The 16,575-nt window shown below is 57.2% G+C and overlaps 1 protein-coding gene across 1 annotated transcript in view; it reads left to right on the forward strand.

The window, feature by feature from the left end:
- The window catches only part of COL16A1 (collagen type XVI alpha 1 chain), a 50,391-nt gene that overhangs the window by 23,097 nt on the left and 10,719 nt on the right, over positions 1–16,575 (forward strand). Inside the window, exons 40-57 of the mRNA XM_008066770.2 lie at positions 875–934; positions 1,101–1,148; positions 1,276–1,329; positions 4,739–4,792; positions 4,989–5,021; positions 7,167–7,283; positions 7,366–7,407; positions 7,504–7,590; positions 8,312–8,356; positions 9,233–9,277; positions 10,958–11,011; positions 11,575–11,628; positions 12,098–12,151; positions 13,625–13,669; positions 13,758–13,811; positions 14,086–14,121; positions 14,433–14,495; positions 16,454–16,525. Of these exons, the coding sequence (XP_008064961.1) occupies positions 875–934; positions 1,101–1,148; positions 1,276–1,329; positions 4,739–4,792; positions 4,989–5,021; positions 7,167–7,283; positions 7,366–7,407; positions 7,504–7,590; positions 8,312–8,356; positions 9,233–9,277; positions 10,958–11,011; positions 11,575–11,628; positions 12,098–12,151; positions 13,625–13,669; positions 13,758–13,811; positions 14,086–14,121; positions 14,433–14,495; positions 16,454–16,525 (1,017 nt within the window). The remainder of the gene's footprint in view (positions 1–874; positions 935–1,100; positions 1,149–1,275; positions 1,330–4,738; positions 4,793–4,988; positions 5,022–7,166; positions 7,284–7,365; positions 7,408–7,503; positions 7,591–8,311; positions 8,357–9,232; positions 9,278–10,957; positions 11,012–11,574; positions 11,629–12,097; positions 12,152–13,624; positions 13,670–13,757; positions 13,812–14,085; positions 14,122–14,432; positions 14,496–16,453; positions 16,526–16,575) is intronic.

Here is a 16,575-nt window from a genome sequence, read left to right on the forward strand (position 1 = left end):
GGAGTGCAGTGGCACACTCCCAGCCACTGCAGCCTCGACCTGCTGGGCTCTGGCGATCCTTCCGCCTCAGCCTTCCGAGTAGCTGGAACTACAGGCGCGCGCTACCATGCCCGGCTAATTTTTGATTTATTGTGGAGATGAAGTCTCGCCAAGTTGCCCAGCTGGGTCTTGAACCCACAGGCTCAGACAATTCACTCACTTCAGCCTCCCAAAGCACGGGATTACAGGCTGAACCACCAAGCCCGGCTTTTTATTTTTATTTTTAATTTATTGTAGAGACAAGGTCTCGCCAAGTTGCCCAGATTGGTCTCAAACCCACGGGCTCAGGCAGTCCACTCATCTCGGCCTCCCAAAGTGCTGGGATTACAGGCTGAGCCACCAAGCCCAGCCAGTAGCAGCATTTTCAAATGGGGGCTGAGTCAGCGGACAGGGCAGGAAGGGAGCTGGCAGGGGCTAGTGGTGAGAGGACAGGGGGTGAGAGGCCCCGGGAGAAAGGCCCGGGGAGAAATCCAGAGGAGCTGTGGATGTGCTGGAGGCGAGAACACCTATTCAGCAGCAATGACATAACTAAGTGAGGCTGTAGCAGCGGTGGCCATCGCTTGCTGAATCCTCACCAGGCAACAACCCCATGTATGCTAACCCATTCCACCCTGTGACAGCCTATGCCTTTGAAATGACTACCCCCATTTTACAGATGAGGAGAATGAGGTGCAGAAAGGTCGAGCAGGTTGCCCAAGGGCACCATCGCAAGAGACAGATCCTAGACTTGCACCCTGGCTTCTCTGTCTCTAGAGCCCACCCTGCCTCCCGGATGTCAGCTACCAGCGGGCCCTCCGTTCTTGTCCACTTCTCACAAAGGCTCTTGTCTTTTCAGGGTGAGCCGGGGGAGTGCTCCTGCCCCTCTCGAGGAGACCCCATCTTCTCTGGCATGCCGGTGAGTGGTGCTGAGAGCCTTCTCCCCAGCCTCGCCTGGTGCCCCATGTGCAAGGGCCCTGCAGGGCTTTGCACCCCAGCCAGCCGCCTCCCCACGCAGCCCTGCGCTTGGTGTGGACGTTGCCTATAACCTCTCCCCTTCTTTTGCGACCCCCACTCCCACCCAGGGTGCTCCGGGACTTTGGATGGGCAGCTCCTGGCAGCCGGGCCCGCAGGTGTGTGTCGCTTGTCTCCTCTGTCTCTCTTGTCCGCCTGCGCCCCGCGGCTTGCCCACCCTACACCGCTGCCCCTGGCCATGGGGCAGAGCTCCTTCAGGCTCTGATCCCTCTTCCCCTCCCTCAGGGTCCCCCAGGTGTTCCCGGACCACCAGGCCCCCCTGGAGTACCTGGGCTGCAGGTAAAGGGGGAGGAGAGAATGAGGTATTTGGGGGGCAGGGCTCATGCAGTCAGGGTGGCTGCCCTGTCCTGGACCCCAAGGGCACTACTCACATGTCCTGCCCCAGTCACATCCACATGTCATTTCTCAGTCCCCTGTGCACCTGCTTCCCGGGGTGGCATGGAGGGCCCACTGATCCTCTAGGCCAGGCTGTGTGCCCTTACTGCTCCTTTTCAAGGAATGCCCTGCCGTGTCAGCTGTCAGAAACCCAGAATCTGGGTCAGATAAAAATCTCTAGCCGGGCTCAGCCTGTAATCCCGTGCTTTGGGAGGCTGAGGTGACTGGATTACCTGAGCCCGCGGGTTCGAGACCCGCCTGGGCAACTTGGCAAGACCTCATCTCTACAATAAAAAAATTTAAAAAATTGGCCAGGCGTGGTAGCGCGTGCCTGTAGTTCCAGCTACTCGGAAGGCTGAGGCGGAAGGATCACCAGAGCCCAGCAGGTCGAGCTGCGGTGGCCGGGAGCGTGCCACTGCACTCTGGTCTGGGCGACAGAGTGAGACTCCAACTAAAAAAAAAAAAAAATCCCTGACACTGGTGCAGAGCCCTACCGTTTTGGAGCAGCATTCAACATCCTTCCATACAACACATGTTTTTGCACATATGCGATTTTCCAGGTACCGTTTTAGGTGCTGGGGATACAGCACTGGGCAAAAATAGGACTCTCTGCCTCTTAGAGCTAGCATTCTAGGAGAAGAGACAGACAATAGCAAGATAAATAAAGTGCAGTATGTTAGAAAGTGATATATGCTAAGGAGAAAGATAAAGCAGGGAGTGGGGATGGAAAATGGGAGGGGGCAGGGAAGATACTTGAGAAAGGGGCTGAAAAGAAGGCAATGTTTGAGTCAAAACTGCAAGGGGAGTGAGGAGGGAGCCAGCATCAGAAAGCATCAGGTGCAAAGGTTCAGAGGTGGGGATGTGCCTGACGTGTTTGGAGGATCACAAGAGGCCAAACTCAGTGAGGGGGGAGTATTTGGAGTCTGTGTGGCATTGTGGTTAGGGGTGCATTTCAGAGCCAGGCAGCCTGAACTGGAGTCCCAACTCTGCCATGCTCTAGCTGGGTGGTGCTAGGCAAGTTCCTTAACCTCTCTGTGCCTCACTGCCTTCATCTATCAAGTGCAACTACTTTGTAGGGCTTTTTTGTGAGCATTGAACAGGTTAAGTGTATTGAATTGTGCCTGGCATATAATACATGCTTTGGAGGCATTAGCTATCCTTACCATTACAGTGATGATGACCGCTGTTATTATTTTACATTCATTCTCTCACTCATTTGAGCCCTATTTCAACCCCACAAGGAAGGCGGTGTTATCCCTCAGTCACAGTTGGACAAGCTGAGGCTCTGAGAGCTGGAGGATCTTGTCCAAGGTCACCCGACTGGGAATTGGCAGCACTGGGCTGGGGCTTCCCCGTGCAGAGCACCCTGTGCTCTCTTCCACTGCCTCTCAGGACCGTCCCCCAGTGGTTTGCATGCCAGTTCACATTTTCTGGAGGCACAGACAGCACCTTTCCCTGTGTATGGCTCCCAGCTCCCAAAAGAGGGATTCTTACCTGAAGAAGCAGGGCAGAATCACATGGACGCTCCTTACAAGCTACTCCTCCCTGCCCCAGTGATTTGATACATTTCGTCTCTCTCCTCCCTGCACCCCACCTTCCTCTGCCACCTGGGGCTGGGGATCTGCTTTGGGAAGTCTCTACCAGGATCCCAGTTCTCTCTGTCCCATCAGAAGTGCGGAACTAGAGCCCACGCCACACATTGGCAGCCACGCATTTGCCGAGTGTTCTGGACTTCCTGCCCCACTGCCAGGAAGCAGGAGTCTGTCTGCAGAAGGCTTGCAGTTTGCTTGGGGGAACTGTGAAAGTCATTTCAAAGTGACCCTTTAACGAACAAAAGCCAATGTAGTGTGAACCCTGCGAAGACATGCTGGCGGACTGAGGTAGAAAAGAGTGACCGCAGAGTCTTGTGCCAGGGCCTGAGACCGAGCCGAGGCTGCCACTAACAGGCTCCTGCCCTGCGCAGCTCCTGTCTCCAGATGCAGAAACAGGTTCTGGGAGGTACAGCATTTACTCACCCAAGGCTGTATCTTCCCGATGCAGGATTATCTTAGATCAAACCCCTCCATTTCACAGATGAGGAAACCGAGGCACTGAGGTTAAGACATGTGCCTGAAGTTATATGGCCAGTAGATCATTGAGCCTAGGTTTAAGCTCGGCTGCATTCTTCGCTTCCATAGTAGGACAACAGGTGGAATGTTCAGTTCTGGGGGCGGGGCAAGAAAATAATCAAACTATCAGGCTTGAACTAACACATTGGCAGTGAAGAATAGAGCAGGGGTGGATAATAATTTAAGAGCATAATCCTGAACACGCATAAGCATTTTCCCTGTGCCAGGCACGGCTCTCAGCCCTAAAGGCGAGTGCTAGAGAGGACTGGGTGGAGGCTGACTGTAGGTCTGACCCAGGTCTGGTGGATCCTGCCCTGAAATTGGGAGGGCTGCTGGGGGCAGGCGATGTGTTCCGTTGCTGGGAGCTGGGGCTTGAAGGGAGGCCAGCTCTCAGAGTGCGCCAAGGAAATCCTGTGCAGGGAGGAACAAGCAGCGCAGCGGTGCATTCACTCAACACGTACTTAAGCGCACCTCCTCCATGTCGGGCGCTGGGGATTCAAAACGGAACATGCTCCCTGCGTCCATGGAGTATTTAATATGCAAATGTGCCTTGTGAATCTGAAAGGGGAACAGAGAATCTGGATGGCACGCATTTAACGTGAACATTTAACGTGGATATCCTTATAGCCATTGTCTCCTTGAAGCCCAGCCATAAACTATCCCTGTTTTATAGATAAGGAAACTGAGGTGCACTTGCCAGAAGTCACACAGGTAGTTGGGATTTGCATCTGGATGGGACTAATTGTCAAGCACCCACCCTTGCTGTGTACATGAATGTTCTAGGAATATTTTGAGGAGCGATGCTGAAATTGTGGCTAGGAGAGGTTTTAAGACAGAGAAAACCTCACCTAGCTCACCAAGATAACTATGATGATTAAATGAGAAAATATAGAAAAGTTACATAACACATAAACAATGATCACTATAGGAAAGACCCTCTGCCCAATTTCTGACCTTCCTCTGACATGCAGGGAAAATACTCCCTGTCGGACTGGTTTTGGGGGTCACTCCTCTGAGCCTCCTTTGCTTCCCTTACAAAGGTCTAGAGGCTTTTGAGCTAAGAATAGGTGTCAACCTGGTGCCAACCAGGGCTCCCAGCTCTGCAAGACACGGGGAAGAGGAGGCGGGCATGATGAGAAGGGATCAGACTGACCGGCGGGCAGGAGGGAAGGAGCCCACTCACTCGTGTCTCTTCTTGGCTGCAGGGTGTCCCTGGAAACAACGGCTTGCCAGGACAGCCTGGGCTAACTGCAGAACTGGTGGGTGCTGGCCAGGACTCACTGCCCATGCCCCTCCCTGTCCTTCCCAGGGCTAAGCTAGCCGTGCACCTGTAGCTGGGTTCCCTTTTCACTCCCCTTTCCCAAGACTGGAAGAAGCCCAGATGGGTGATGTGTCCTCACAAGTCTCCATCCCCCTCCCCCCCCACCTGCCTGAGCCCACACCTGTCTCTTGCAGGGATCCTTACCGATTGAACAGCACCTCCTCAAGGTAAGAGGATCCTAGGGAGGGTAGGAGCTGGTGGGGTGGGGGAGGGGCGTCTCCTCAGGAGATTTTCTTGTAAGTGCTCAGCTGCTAGCACCTCAGAGAGAGCAGCAGTTTGTAGGGAAGATGCATCCCAAGCATCTGTCTAAGAGGGCCTATCTGGTGCCTGGCTCGTAACACCCCCCTCCCCCTTCCCAGCAACATTTGCTGAATGAGTGCTTGAAGGAATCCTGTGAAGATCCCCACATGGTGGATGCTGTCACAGAACCCAGCCCTGAAGCCTGCCTGCCGCTGGCACTGAGACCATGTAGCACCTGGGTCATGGCAGGGCAGAGGGAGTGGAAGGGCAGCAGTAGGGGGCTGTTCTACACTGAGACTGGGCGGGTCCTGGAAGAAGGCTTCAGCCATTCTCTGATCAATCCAAGAAGGATCCAGGGAGGAGATGGAATTGGAGAGGCAATTCTCACAGTCCAAGAAAGAAGACTTGGGGCCTGTTCGGAGAGTTGGCCTGTCCAGGGCCTGCAAACAGTGTTCATCCCACCAGGGGACTGTGGCCTGGCCTGGCTTCCCAAGCTGGCAGAGGTTTCCATTGGGAACCAAGGGTCACACAGCCTTGGTGGCTCCATTACCTCTAGAGATGAGAGCACGGTAATTCCTCAGGCCACCTGCAGTGTTTTGAAGGCAGCCTTCATCTCTCTAGACTTTTCTCTCCTCCAGCTCAGCATCCTCAGAGGTCCCTCTCATGCCTTGGCCTCCAGAGCCCCCCTCGTCCTGGCCACCCTCCTCTGGCACTGGCTAGTCAGCTCCCTAGACATCCCACTGCCCCAGTGGGTCTTGGTGAGGGCAGCATGTCTGCCCTGCCCCTGCCCTGAATGGCAGACGTATCCAGAAGCAGCCAGAGGAGGTCGGGGTAACCTCCTAGCAGCAGTTACATGTTGGATCACAGTGGGGTTGTGTCAACGAAACCCCAAGCTCTTCTTCCCTAGGCTTCTGTCAAATTGGGTTCCCCGAATCCTGCCCCCGGGCAGTGATTGTGTGACTCCAATCCAGGATTTAACATTTCTCCCTGTGGCATTTCATCTGTTGGTTTCTTGATCAAGTGCCCCAAATAGAAACAGAGCGTGGTCTGGAGAAGGGGTCAGATGGCACTCCAGGGGCTGCTGACCACAAGCCCCAGCCACCATAGCACCCACAACCCAGACGAAGGGACAGGCCAGGCCAATACAGGCTCCCACTTGCCTTAGACAAGTCACACTACCTCCTTTGAGTATCGGCTCTCTCATTTCCACAATGCTTGTAAGATTACCTGCCTCACTGCGCCGTCAGGATTGAATGTGATAATGTGCAGAGGCCTATTAGGACGCCTAGCATCATGGGTGCTGAGGAAATGACGGCCATTAACATTGGGCTTGGCAGTGAGCAGTGAAGGTGAGCGCAGGCTCCTGCCTGGGCAGCCAAGGACAGCACACCAACCACAGACAGGCTCCAAGCTCCTGAGTCCTCTGAAATAGCACGCTGGCTTTCACTAGTGGGCTTTATTTTTCTGGGATGAGGACCCATAGCTCCCATCAAACCCTCAGAGAGGTCTGTGACCCAAAGAAGCCCCTGGGTAAGAGGAGGACCTTCCTGTGGGGAAGACCGTTCAGGTGCCAAGACCTGGGGAGCTGATGACAGTGGGGCCTCCTCTGGGGAAAGGAAGGCAGGCCCGTCCCAGGGGTGTCTGCGTGGGCCTGGCTTCTCCCGCAGCTGTTCCTTTGCTCCCTTGGGCAGGGAAGCTTGCAATTGGAGCTAGCCTTTCCAGCTTCTCTCCTTGTGGCTTGTCCTCACAGTGGGTGCAGGTTGCAGGAACAGCCGGGACAGATGGTCCCTCCGTGGGCCCCTCGCCTCCTCCCACATGCCTGTCTGGAAAGTGGCTTTGGCTGAGCCCTACCAGAGCTTCTTCCTGGAGGAGACTCAAAGCCAATTGTGGGGAGCGGGTCCCCTGAGGATGGAGCAAAGTTGCCTCAGGAACGTGGCTGGGGAAGGAGAGAGTGTGGGCAGAGGGCTGTGGGGAGAGAGCGCCAGCTCTGGGTTCTGAGTGGGGCTCCCCACTTTGACCCGTCCTGGCTGTCTCTGACCCATGCCCCAGTGCCCTTCCTGTTTCCTCATCAGAGCATCTGCGGGGACTGTGGCCAGGGGCAGATGGCCTACCCAGCGTCCATCCTGGAGAAAGGAGAGAAGGGGGACCAGGGCATCCCCGGTGTGCCAGGCTTCGACAACTGTGCCCGGGTAGGGACTTAGCCTGGGGCAGCCGGGTATGGGAGGGCTCCCTGGCCACCTCACCTGACAGGCCTCCCCTTGTCCTTTGCAGTGCTTTGCAGAGCGGGAGCGCCCGAGAGCCGAGGAGGCCCGGGTATGTGCCTCGTCTTATCTCCCTTGTCCCCACCATACCCATGCCCTACAGGAAGGGGCCCAGGCTGCTCACTCTTGTATCTCCATCATTCTCCAGGGAGACAACAGCGAGGGAGATCCCGGCTGTGCTGGGAGCCCTGGACTTCCCGGTCCTCCAGGGCTGCCAGGCCAGAGAGGAGAAGAGGTAAGACTAGGAAACAGGCCTCTTCTGGGCAGGGCCTCAAGTGGGCTGGCGTTCCCCATCTGCCTTTGAGACTTCTCAGGGGCCTCCGGGGCCTCATGTGACCGCTGCCCCTAATTGCTCTGGCCTTGTCTGCTCTCCTGGGCCACAGTCCTCTGGGATGCACAGGACACTTCCTCCAGGCCTAGCTGCGTCCCCTGCCTACAGTGCATTTCTCAGGGTTCACTCCTGCACTCTTCCAGCTCTGCTCAAATGTCACCTGCTCAATGACACCTCCCCAATTACTCTCATTACAACTGAGCCCCCACACCAACCCCATCATATGCATCACCATCTAACATGCAGTGTATTTACTTCACTCAGAAACATTCCACAGGTATCAGGTGAGCACCAATTATGTGCTAGCCCCTGCTCTGTGTGTAACCGTCCACCTCTCTCCTGGAAGGTGGGAGTTATGAGGCAGGGGGTTTTATCTGTTTTGTTTATGCTGTGTTACCAGCCCCTGGACCAGGGCCTGCTACATAATAGTTGCTCAATAAATGCTTGTTGGATGACTGAGTGAACCAAATGGAAGGTGGTTTTAACATCAGCTAATTGGTCCTGCTTGGCCAACAGCCACCCTCTGTCCACTCTGGTTGTGGTGAGCTGGGAGTAAGGTGGCTGGGACTTCAGGGCTCTGTAGGGTCTCAGCTTCTCCATCCATTTCCCTTGGCTTCCTTTGCAGGGTCCGCCTGGCATGAGGGGCTCTCCTGGTCCTCCAGGCCCTATTGTAAGTATCTGTGGTGCCCTGGTCTGCTTGAGAAGCTCTCATAGGGTCATGACACTCAGACACCATTCTGCTACTTGTCCCTAAGAAGCTGCGCAGGGCAGAAAGAGGGAACATCTACACGTTCCCTGCCCTCTCCTCCCCCAATGAGAGCATCTTCGGGGACTGTGGTCTCCACCATTGAGTCTCTTGGAACTGTTCTGCCCCGCTGCCTGTGGTTCTGACCAGGCGAGACCCTCTGGGCACATCTTTGCTTCCCATTCCCTGCTGTGCTTTACACAATAGACCCAGCCACCTGATCAGGGGGCCTTGGCTTCCAGCTCACAGTCAGGGAGGTGTGTGGTATTCTGGTCTGTGACACCAGTCCCTACAAGGGCCTGGGGCTAGGATGGAGCTGCCCTCCACCACTCTGGGGGGCCATCTCCAGGGCAAGTCTACAAAGACCAGACCAGAGGCCTCTACCCTGGAGTCCTCTGTGGTGATATGGAAGGAAAATAGATGTCATTAGGAAAAATGACTGGTGGGCACCGTCTTGGAGCCGAGGCCTGTGGAGGTCAGGTGGCAGGCAGGAGGGGCAAGGCAAAGAGAAATGGTTTCCACTCCAGCAAAGGCATCAGTTAGAGCCCGGGAGACTGGGAAGGACTCTGCCTCAGGGCCATTTCACATCTCTGCCCACGGAGGAGCCTTCCTCCTGGAGCCAAGGAGGGGAGCAGTTGTCTTCTGGGTCAAGACTTTCAATGAATCTCTTTTCCAGCTGCCTTGAAAATCTTCCCAGGACCTCCTCTCCCCCTGATCCGCCGGCCCCAGATCATGCCCCGCAGGCTGCCCCATGGGGGTTACTGTGCTTGTGAGATGTGACCTGCCTGTTTCTCCCACCAGGGCCCCCCAGGTTTTCCTGGTGCTGTTGGCTCCCCCGGATTGCCCGTAAGAACCTAGCGCTGCTCGAACCCCTCCCCTCCGCCAGCCAGGTCACTGTGGCTTTTGCTTGTCTCCCTTCCCGTGGTGCCTTCACTTCCTCCTCCGTGTTTGCTGTCCCCCTGCAGGCACGGTAGCTAACGACACAGGTTCCCTGAGGTCCCAGCAGCTGGGACATCCTCCCAGGCTCTGATTCTTTCCATTCTCCCCTCTCCTTCTTCTGCTTCCTTTCTCCCATTTTCTCTCTTCACCCCCCTCCGTCTGCCTTCGCCTTTTCTCCCACCAGCCCACGCCACTCCCCCACGTCCTCCTGAGCTATTGTGTCTTCTCATGTCAGGCTGGTGCCTCTAGGAGTCCCTTTCCTCCTCCCTTCTCGCTCTGCCTCCTGCTTCTCACCACCTTCGGTCTTGCCTGAAGATTTGCTGAAAGTAGTTCTTGGGGCCCTGCCAGGCACCTGGCTCAGAGCCCGGCAGAGATGCCAAAGCTGTAGGGCTTCACATTGCAGGCTGGCACAGGTTTGCTGCCCTGCTGCTTGGCAGGGCTGTCCAGAGGCACCCAGGGATTTAAAGGCAGGCCTGCCTGCACCTTTCCCATTGTCCTAGAGGAAACGCTCAGCTTCCTCCTCTTCCCTTCCTCTTCCTTGGCTCCAGTCCCAGTTCGCTCCGAGGCTGGGCACATGATACCAGCCCGTTGGGTTTCTGGGTGTCGTGCGGCCCCGCCCCTCTGTGCCCGGCACCTTGGCCGGCTCCTTCTGCCAGGTGTCGTTAATTGCTCTGCCTTCGTCCTTGTCACAGGTGTGTTTGAATCGCCCCCATCCTCACTGCTGCTCCCTCCTGGGTCACAGAAACTAACCTCCCGTGTGTCGGGTTCCGTGTTCCTGGGGCCTGGTGATGGAGGCTCAGGGAGCAGGGCCCCTCCTTGTCGCAGCTCCATCTGTCCCCACGTCCTCATCTCTGGCCGGGCCTTGTCTGTTTCTGCTTGCTTGGGTGAAGGGGCATCTGTCCGTCTAGCCATCTGTCTTGTGTCGTGGAAAGGCTTGGGCACTGTCTCTTGAGGGGGTGAGGGAGAAGGGGGCAGAAAAGGTGCCCTTAGTGGCATGGTGACTCTGTGAAGACCAGGGTGGGGAATGAGGGGTGGCGGCTCTGGCTTTGATTGCAAGTGATGTCCCCTTCCACCCTCCAAAGTCTCTCCCCTGCATCCCTAAAAGAAGGTGGTTTTTGGCTTGGGGGGTGGTTGGACAGGTAAGTGTCGGGTATCTGGTGACACGCTCTGTTGGGAACATCACTCCGGTTACTGCTTCTGATAGCTGTCCCTCAGAACAAGCATACATGTAATCTGTCACCCTCCTAAAGGCGCACGGCAGACAGTTACCATGGCAGGGCACACCAATACCAGGCACCTGAGAAGTAACCACTCGGAGTTGCCCACCAGGGGGCATGTCTGTAACTACATACCTGTCTTGGAGGGTGTGCTCCCGAAAGGCACCCACATGTAGGGGTTTTTGCCCCTGGCCGTCACTGTTCTGGAGCACACTTCCTATGGTCACCTTCCTAGGGACACTTGGGGAGCACCAGTGGCCTCCACTTTGGCCTAGAATGGGAACAGAGGGCTGTGGGGTGGGGGGAAGGAGTCAAGGGGCTGGGTGGGGGTCGCCCTTCCCTGTAGTTTCTCATGATTTTTCTCTCCAAGGGCCTTCAAGGAGAGCGAGGCCTCAGGGGCCTGACGGGAGACAAGGGGGAACCGGTAAGAAGAGGCTGGCAGGGACTGGAGAGAGATGACAAGCCCTGGGAAGGCAGCGGCTGGGCCTTGGGGGCCGGCTGCTGAGAGGAGGATGGGAGGGGATTCCTTGGAGACTCTATGCCCCTCTACCCCGATTCTGTTGGGGTGGGGGTCTTCACAATCCCTCAGGATCAAAGGAGGCCCTCTTCATGGCTCCGACTTCCCATCCTCCAGCGTCCTGGGCTCTCCTTCCCTGGTCTGCAGCCCTGAGCATGCCCCTTCCACTCCCTCCTCCCTGGTCCTTGAGGTCCCCCTCTGGGCCTTGTGGTCCCACTCTGGGCCTCCTCCTCTGGCTCAGCTCCTGGGGTCCGGGTCAGGCGGAGGCAGTCTTTTAGCCCCAAGTCTGTGGTGGTGGTCACGCTGAGGGAGCCTGGGGCTTGGGGAAATGGCCCGGTGGTGGCCATGCTGGGGCGGGTTGGCGCCTGCTGGGTGGCAGCTCCAGGCGTCCTGGCTTTGGCCACCCTCTGCCCAGGGAGGGGGAACAGAAATGATGGGGGCTTGTTCACCATGTCTGCCTTTCTTTGCAGGGTCCTCCAGGGCAACCCGGTTACCCAGGTGCCATGGGCCCCCCAGGACTGCCTGTGAGTAAGGGGGACCCTGGCTCTGGGGGTCTGGAGGCTCGGGAGCTGGTGGTCAGGATTGGTCTCCCTCAGCAAGCTCCCCCTTCCCAGGCATTTCAGCCTCTGCCAAGCCCTCTGTGTAGCCCCCTGCTGTAGGTGCCCTTGGTAGCTGGCTTGGCCTCACCTCTGCCTTGGGGGCTGGACTCTCAGAGCAGTCCCAGGCATAGCAAGAACTGGGATCTGCCTCTTCAGGGGGTGGGAGAGGTGGGGGGACAGCTGGGAGGCACCAGCCCCCTTAGCCCACTAGATGGGCATATCCCCCTTCCCACTGAAGCTGGGAACAGCCCACCCTCTCCTCCCCAGCCACCCTCCTCGTGCCATCTGCCTCCGAGAGCCGGCCTGGGTGCCGGCTGCAGTCTCCACCCCTCACATTAGCGCCGTGATGGGCGGGCCGCGGGGCTAATTCTGCTCTCTCTTTGCGGATTGTCAGGGCATCAAGGGGGAGCGCGGCTACGTGGGGCCTGCGGGAGAGAAGGGGGAATCGGTGAGTCGCTCAGCTCGCGGGGGTGGAAGGAAGGAAGGGCTTCAAATGGAGCCGCCTCTGCCAGCCACCGCCACCGCCACCGCCACCGCGGCTGGAGACTTCCTAGCAGCCTGTGAAGGAGGAGACCATGACCCCTGCTGCCCCTGCCCCCAGTCGAGTCTTTCCAGCTGCGTCTCGAGCAGGCGGTGCAGGCTGGTCACTGCGGAGGTGGAGGCTGGAGGCTGGAAGCGAATCCCAGCAGGGCTGCTGGGGGAGGGGCTCGGGAGTCAGCGGCAGAACTCCTCGCCTTCTGCAAAGGAGGGTCAGGGACTTTAGACCCAGCTTCCCTGAGTAGTCCGGTCTTCAGCAGAGCCACGCCCACCACAGAGCCCGGGATGCCAGGCCCCACTGAATGCAGGAGCTGGGCTCTTACCAGACACTGAGGCCCACAGAGTGGCTCACCCAGGGCCCCACAGCTAGCTAGTGAGTTAAAGGTGGAAGCCACACTTGAACTCATGTCTGTCTGGTGGCAAACCTCACACACCTCAGATCTAGAATCAGCCCCACTGGGACCGGAGTTTTACTAATTCACCCATGTCGGTGAGGCCTCAGGGAGATTCAGCAAACCCCAGAATGCATTTACTCAGGAACAGATTTCCTCCTGGGCTTGCTGGGTGCCCAACTTCCTTCTGAGAATACTGCGGGAAGCAGAGCAGGCAACCGCAGCCCCTGCCCTGCAGTGGGGGAGGCAGATACCAGATGAATAGACGAGTACAGATAAATGGGGAGAGACAGGACTGACTAGAGAGGCACCATGGACACCGAGTCAGAAGGCCTCTGAGGAGGTGGCATTTGAGCTGAATGGCGGGAGGACAGGCAGCAGGCAGTTGTCTGTGCTGGGGAATTCCAGAGGGAGAGGCCAGGGTGGGGCACTGCAGGAACAGCCTGGAGCCATCTGATGATTGGACAAGGTTTCAGGAGACCTAGAATTTAGGAGAAGGGTGGGCATTCCAGCCATACAAAGGCCCAAGGGTGTGGAAGTGTAGAGTGTTCAGGGAATGGTGGGCTGACTGAGCAAGGCTGCAGAGGAAGGGGGGAAGGAAGAGAGATGGGGAAGAGTGGCTGGTGCCAGATTACAGACCACCTCAAAGACCAGCATCAGTGGAAAGTGTGTGCCTCATTCAGAGGCATAGGGAGCCATGGAAGGTGTTTGAGCAACAGAGTGACATAATTAGAGCTGTGCTCGAGGAAGAGAAGATGGCAGCCATTTCCTGGCAGACTAGGAGTAAGCCAGGAGCTGACAGGACTAGTTAGGAGGCTGGTAGAGTAGCTCAGACAAGAGAGGGGAAGCCTGAACAAATCAGGCAGAAGAGTCCTGCCAGCTTAGGGAGCCTTCTGCCCCACCCTCCCTGCCTCTGCTCTGGGTCCCATTCCCTACCCCATCCCTCCTCTACCCTGGTCAGAGTGACTGATTCTGCGCCTTTGTGTCCCCAGGGTCCCCCAGGATCTGAGGGTCTTCCAGGTTCCCCAGGCCCAGCGGTGAGTGAGGAAGGGGGCAGGGAGACTTGGACATGGCAGCCCTGGCCCTGCCCTGGGTTCCAGCTGCATTGTTCTCTGTGGGTCACAGGGTCCCCGAGGAGAGCGAGGACCCCAAGGGAACTCGGGTGAGAAGGGCGACCAGGTGAGTGCCAACTGGGACCTGGCTAGGAAGAGGCAGGGGAGAGGCCAGGTCTTCTTCCCTGGTGGTCACCGCTGTAGCCTCCGTGCTCCATCCTTGAGATGTGGGAGTTGTGACCTCCTGCCTCACGCCCAGAGCCTCACCTGCCAGCCATCCTGGGCAGAGGGGAGGGCAAGACCTTGTGGGCCTGGGGCCATCCCACCTATCCCACTTTCCACCTGGGCAGCCAGGCAGGAGAGGGAGTGACACAGCACACTGTCCCTTGCTTCTTCCCCAGGGATTCCAAGGCCAGCCAGGCTTCCCAGGCCCGCCGGTGAGTGAAGACACAAAACCAGCTCTGTCTGATGTGGTCTCCTCGGGAGGGGCAGGCCTGTCCAGGCCAGGCTGGGGGAGAATGGTCCTGGGGAGGGGAGGAGCAGCCTGGGTGGCCCGGCCTGATTCCAGGAGCCAGGACCTGGAGAGCGGGGCCTCCTGGGTGGGCCCCAGCCCTGGGCTGGCAGACATGATGCTCCTGGGTGGTGCTTCTAGGAAGTCAAAACGAATCGCTTTAACAGCATGCAGGAAGAAAGGGGTGCTCCTGCTCCAGCCCCACTTTCATTTCTGCCTGCTCCTTTGTCGACACAGGGTCCCCCTGGATTCCCAGGCAAAGCTGGAGCACCCGGCCCCCCCGGCCCCCAAGCGGAGAAGGTGAGCAGGACCCCAAGTGGCCAAAGTCACGTCCCTGTCACACCCCTAGCACCAGGCCTTCAGGAGATTCCAAGACTGACCCAGTTGCATCAAAGCTGGGGAAAGAGTCCTCCAGGATGAGCCCTGCGACTGCTGGTTGGAATCAGGGCCTGCGGTAGACCCATGGATGGCCTCTGGGCCCAGGATGCTTGCTGCCTCTGTGCAGCCCAGGCCCCTGTCTGCTTGGAGGGAGGGAAAGGCAGGGAGGTGGGTGGGAGGAGGCAGGGCTGTGGTGAAGGCCTAGAATTCAACAGGCAGCCCAGGCCAGCTTCATGAGGCGGGGGTGGGGGTGTGAGATGCTGAGGGAAGGGGGAAGCTCATCCTAAAGGAAGACGCCAACCTGGAGGGGGAGTGGCCTCCCTCTCCAGCAGCAATGCCCAAGGGCCCAGAAGGCCTGTGGCCCGCATGGTGACAAAGTTAGGAAGGAACGGCTGTCATGGGAGCCCCCACAGTGGCTGCCCTTGAGTTTGGCTTGATTTACTTTGAAGATGTGACTCTGCCTTGCTTTGGGACTGACACCCAGTCTCCCTAGCTGTGCTGAGTGGGTGGTAAGAGGCCCCGAGACTGACTTCTGAACTTGGGATGGGGGAATCGGGGCCCAGAGGGAGGCCTGTAGCCTCACGGAGAGTCTTTTTCCTCTGAGCATACACATTCACTTCTCCCGGTGCGGGCTGGGAAACTGAGGTCTGCAAGGCTGGGACAGCAGCGCAGCCCTTGCTCTCCGTAGGCTGGTCATTGCAGAGAATCCTAAACCCCTGGCCAGTGGTTCTCCAGCCCAGTCCCAGTGGGGGCGGACATTGGCTGAAGCTGTGCTGACCCCTCCTGGCGGTGGGTGGCACTGCAATGCCCCCTGAGCTCTTTTTTTCCCTTTGCTGGATGGATCCCTTCCCCTTGACCACCCCACAGCCACAACTTCAGGGCGCCACCCTCTCTCCACTGAGGGAATGTAGCAGCTGCTTGCCTCTCCCTCCTTTTCTGGTAAATGTTCCAATTCACCATCAATTCTCATCACCCCCCTGCTTTAAACCTTAAATAGCTCCCCAGTGCCTGTAGCAGTGGTTTTCAGACTATTTTCTAGTCCCTGTGTCTTTTCTTTACACAACATTTCATGTCTATAAAACAGATACATGTGAAGTCCCCCTTCATGGCTCCAGTGTTGAGGCTACCCCAGGCATCCCCAGGACTCTGAGAAGTACAGTTTAAAAACCACTGGTCTGTTTGATAAAGCTTGGCATGGCACTCAGGGGCCCCACTAACCAGACCCTTCAAGCCTCTTTTCCCACCAGGCCAGGCATGGGACTATTTCCAAATCTTTACCCTTCTTTAGATTCTCTTTGGCATGCATTTCTCTCCTCCACGCCTAATCCCAGACATCCTTCAGGATCTAGTGTCTGATGACACTTCTGTGACACTCTCTCTGATCTCCAACCAGAGTAAACTGCCCCCTCTTCTGAACCATGCAGCCCCTTTCCACACAGAGCACATGGTCTGTTGAATTACCCCTGACTGTGGTGGGCCCGTGACCCTCACTGGGCTGTGAACTCCTTGAGGACAGGAGCCACCCACTTTTTTTCATCTTAGGGCATCAGAGCCCACACGGTGCTTGGTGTGCTGTCAGACCTGTGAGTTGAACAGGTGATCTCAGTTCAGCACATGCTCCTGAGCACCACCTGCCCCTGGGTCAGCCCTAAAGGAGATGCTCTGCTCCTCCTCCTAGACCAGAGAGAAAGGGTGGTGCTTTGCACAACATATGCTCTTGGGAAGGCAATGTGTGGCATATATCCAGTTAGGCCAGGACAGAACCACAGTCAGAAGTCTGCTGTCCTGACTTCCAGTAGTCACTGGAACCCCTGGCTAGGGCTGAGTCTCTAAGGGTGGGACAAGGCCCTGCTGACTTTGTTGGGGGGACTGGTTTCCAGGGCAGCGAAGGGATTCGAGGCCCATCAGGCATGCCTGGTCCTCCTGGGCCACCAGGACCTCCTGGGATTCAGGTAAGTATGTACCTTCTTAGCCTGAAAACCGTGTGGGTGGGTGTGTATGT

This window comes from Carlito syrichta, unplaced genomic scaffold (genome assembly GCF_000164805.1).
Source record: "Carlito syrichta isolate Samal-C Ts95f unplaced genomic scaffold, Tarsius_syrichta-2.0.1 Scaffold309100, whole genome shotgun sequence".
Classification (NCBI taxonomy): domain Eukaryota; kingdom Metazoa; phylum Chordata; class Mammalia; order Primates; family Tarsiidae; genus Carlito; species Carlito syrichta.